This window comes from Trachurus trachurus (genome assembly GCF_905171665.1).
Source record: "Trachurus trachurus genome assembly, chromosome: 8".
NCBI classification, from domain to species: Eukaryota; Metazoa; Chordata; class Actinopteri; order Carangiformes; family Carangidae; genus Trachurus; species Trachurus trachurus.
The window spans coordinates 30,811,919-30,815,791 of record NC_139905.1 but is presented as its reverse complement, the minus strand read 5'-3'; the positions used below and the strand labels follow the sequence as shown (position 1 = coordinate 30,815,791).

At 46.7% G+C, this 3,873-nt stretch overlaps 1 protein-coding gene across 1 annotated transcript; it reads right to left on the bottom strand.

Annotated features, from left to right (window-relative positions):
- Positions 1-1,062: 1,062 nt before the first annotated feature.
- On the bottom strand, positions 1,063-3,472 carry hoxb1a (homeobox B1a; the record flags this gene model as incomplete). The annotated part of the gene is made up of 2 exons (XM_083976894.1): positions 1,063-1,400; positions 2,605-3,472. The coding sequence occupies 2 exons, from the start codon at positions 3,470-3,472 to the stop codon at positions 1,063-1,065; spliced, it is 1,206 nt and encodes a 401-aa protein (XP_083833020.1).
- Between the last annotated feature and the right edge of the window lie 401 nt (positions 3,473-3,873).

Below are 3,873 nucleotides of genomic sequence, written 5' to 3'. Positions count from 1 at the left end.
GCCAGAGCTGTGTGGGATCAAACATACACAGAAAAAAAAAACATTTACATTCAAATATTCAAAGTGGAACAAAACATCTAGTACAACCACGTAAAAACAAAAAATATATATTTCCCTGTATTCCTGATCATAAGGCTCATAAGGCTGCTGTGGGACCAACCACAGCTTGTGTATTCAGCAGTGTTGGGCTTTCAGGTAGAGCTTTAGTATAGTCCATCGCACTCTACAGTCTGTGTCACACGTTGTTACACCTTTCAATTAATGGCAGAATGGAAAACACAATGAAAATGAACATAAAATAAAAAATATGGAGCAGGTGATGTGTTATCCACCTTAGAAAAGCTACTACTAGCTACACCCTGTCAATCAGACACCATGTAAAGATGCCTTAGTGCGTCTCATCATCATCACAGTTCACTATTAATTAAACATCTGGAAAAATAAAAAAGCATCTCTGTTGTTGTGTAGGAATAATTCAGTATACATCATCTCTCATCTCCAGCAGAAAAAACCTGAATGTATTTATGTAGGCTATTTGTGTGCTTTGCATCCTCACCAACTATCATGTATATTTGCTTATTCCTTTTTATCAAATGTGGTCGGCCATCGTAGGTCACTTTAGTTCATATATATGAGAAAACCCAAACAAACAAAGACATTTTTAAAAGAAGTGATTAATCATTTCGACTCTGTGAAGCAGCAAGACAGGTTTGATTAAGACAACGTGATGTTTCTCTGCATCTAAGAAGGTTTTCTTACTCCTACAGCCGGGATAGAAAAAAGTCCCAGGTTGTCAGAGGGAATTCTGGGACATGGAGGGGAACAGTCACTAGATTAGAGAGGTAATTAGCAGCCATGGCAGAGTGGCTGCTGTTGTTTTCACCTTGTGAGTGAGTGAATGTGTGTGTGTGTGAGTGTTATCAGTGATGGGCAGGTGTGTATTTGCAATGATTTCTGTGATTTAGTAACAACACAGCAGGTTGAGATCAAGAAGAAAGTGTCATGGCTGCTGTTTTGTATTAAATAGATGAGGTCACCACCAGTCACATCACTGCTCTCTCTCTAGTTCTCCGAGCTCGGGGACGCGCCCGGGGACGTGGACGCGGAGGACTGGTCGGTGTCCTCCTCCGGGTCTTTGCCGCCGGTACCGGAGGAGGAGGAGGAGGAGCGAGCCGCGCCCTCCCGCTCGCGCTTCTTCTGCTTCATGCGCCGGTTCTGGAACCAGATCTTCACCTGCGTCTCGTTCAGCTCCAGCGTGGCGGCGATCTCCACGCGCCGCGCCCGCGTCAGGTACTTACTGAAGTGGAACTCCTTCTCCAGCTCCGTCAGCTGCCGCGTGCTGAAGTTGGTGCGCATGGCGTTGTTGTGCGCGCCGCTGAGGCCGTAGTCCGACACTTTGACTGAGGGAGAGGAGGGACAGAGTTACACACGTGTTTGAATTCTTCCTTCTCACATAGTAAAAATTAACAATAAACTGTTTTAGATTTGGCAAAAAAAAAAAAACTGTCATTTTCTTATAATAAAGTTTAAATATATGGCATCCCAATAGAATTACATTGAATTGGATTGATAATCGTTTTATGGTTGTCAGAATCAAATCAATCAAATCAGAAATCATCCTTTTTGCTGTATACATATATTGTATATTAATACAGCCGAATATTGATATTATGGCGAATGAAGAGCGACAGACTTCTCGGGGCGAAATAACCCGTTGTTATTTTCATTATAATAAAGAGAGAGAGAGCGGGCCAAACACTGAGGCGGTCCGGGCCCGAGCTGGACTCACGCAGATCTGCCATCTGTCCTGGGATGTGACAACACACAGCCCTTTATTTTATCTCAATGTAAAAAATTAATTAATTAATTAATACATGTAAAATTTAGAAAATTAATGTTTTTATTTATATTAATGACTATTCAAACAATACAGTAGAAATTAATTTTAAAACGTCTCCTTCCATTTGTTTGCCACGGTCACAATGTAAATGAGACGCTTTGACTTGCCTCCAAATTAAAACTATAGCCTACGTTTTTAATTGTCAGTCACTATGTGCTTTTAGTTTAGGTCAATTAAATATATTTTATGTAATTGTTTTGTGTAGGCCTAAATAGACTACCTCATCCAAAAACAGCCTATAACAGCTTTTATTTCTCCCTGTGTTTACAGTAATGTCTTCAGGTGAAAAACGGAAAAGAACAGGGAAAAAATAATAATTAGCATGATACAGAACATTCTGAGGCCTGCAAGACAGAATTCTAAATTAGCCTCATAGACTCTGCTCTCTGCAGACTAAATGTCCTCGTTAATCAGTGTAGCTCTGCGGCTCGAACAGACAAAAAAGTATAAATATAACTGTATATTGTCTTATGGGCAGTTTTCCGCGTCACTGTGAAGCTGTGTGTATTTATTTTTGTCTCAGCTGCTCATACAGTTGTGAGATCAGTCACCTCTGGGTGCAGCACTGACAGACACTATGATGAATGGAGCAGAGGCCTCAGCCTGGAAACCTCACAAATCACAGCGCTGTTAAACCTCCGCTCTAAACCTGTTCATCTCCGTGATGAAGTTTAAATTATGACCCAAAACCCACCCGACCCTACCTGTCTTGGGCGGGTTCCTCTTCACCTTCATCCAGTCGAAGGTCTGGCCCTGGCCGGCCTGCTGGCCCTCCTCCTCCCCCCTCTCTCGCTCCTGAGAGCCGGGCAGCTCTCCGTAGCCTCCCCCGGGGGGAAGCCCCAGGTATCCGGCTGCATCCAGACCCCCGCCGAGCTGCTGCGGGTACTGCGCCCCGGCCAGAGCGCCCTGAGGCCCGCAGTAGGCCCCGGCCAGGGCCCCGTAGCTGGGCGCCGAGCTGGGGAAGGTTGACTGGTGGTAGTAAGAGGAGGCCACAGACTCATCCATGAAGTACTGCGGGTGGACGGTGTTCGTGGGGCCCGTGGCGGCGATATACTCCGAGTTTGTGGCGCATGCTTGACCCGCGTAGGCCCCGGTGTTCCCGTTACTCCCGGTGTTATAAGGCTGCAGTATTCCGCTCTGTAAACTCTGGGTTTGGTGAAGGTGAGGATGATGATGGTAGCCGTTGTGCGTCTGCTGCTGCTGATGCTGCTGTTGCTCATGATGATGAGGATGATGGTGAAGTGGACGTTGCTGATGATGCTGCGTGGCCCCCGTGGCCCCATCCACTCCTCCACCACCACCACCGGCCGTGGCCGCTCCGCTGCCCCCGTACAGCCGGGCATCCCCGGTGTACATCCCGCTGTCACTCCTGGTCCCATTAACGGGAGACGGGGAGAAGGAGGCGGAGGAGGAGGAGACCGGGAAGCTCTGGTGCTGGTCCAGCGGGTGGTGGTGGTGGTGGTGGTGGTGGGGGTGCAGGTGGTGGTGGTGTGAGGACTTGGGCGCAGAATATGCGGCGGTGCTCGGTCTGTTACAAATGGAGTATTCCACAAAGGAGTTCATGTTGTCCATGCAGACTGAGGCCCGGTGGGGACTGAATCCGGACTGCACTGACCAGGAAGCAGGGAGACACGGATGACGTCAGCAGAAGTCAGCTGGAAAAACATCAAAAATCGAACAACTCCATCACAAATCCAAAAAATAAAGAAAGAATGGAGTCAAATGTGTAAATTAGAGCAGATAGAGTGATATCAGTGAAATCAGAACGAAATTAAATCCTGGGAGGAAAAAAAACACAAGTTAAGTTCCAAAAGGAAAATGAAGCAGACTTGGAAAATCTGTGTTGTTGTGGAGGAAACTCAAAGGAAAAAGGTGAAAAAGCAAAGAGCAGAAAGTTCCAGTGAGGAGGGGAGGACAGACTGCGCTGAGTGAAGGCCTGTCATTAGCTCAGCTCGGACTGCGGCTCCAATGGC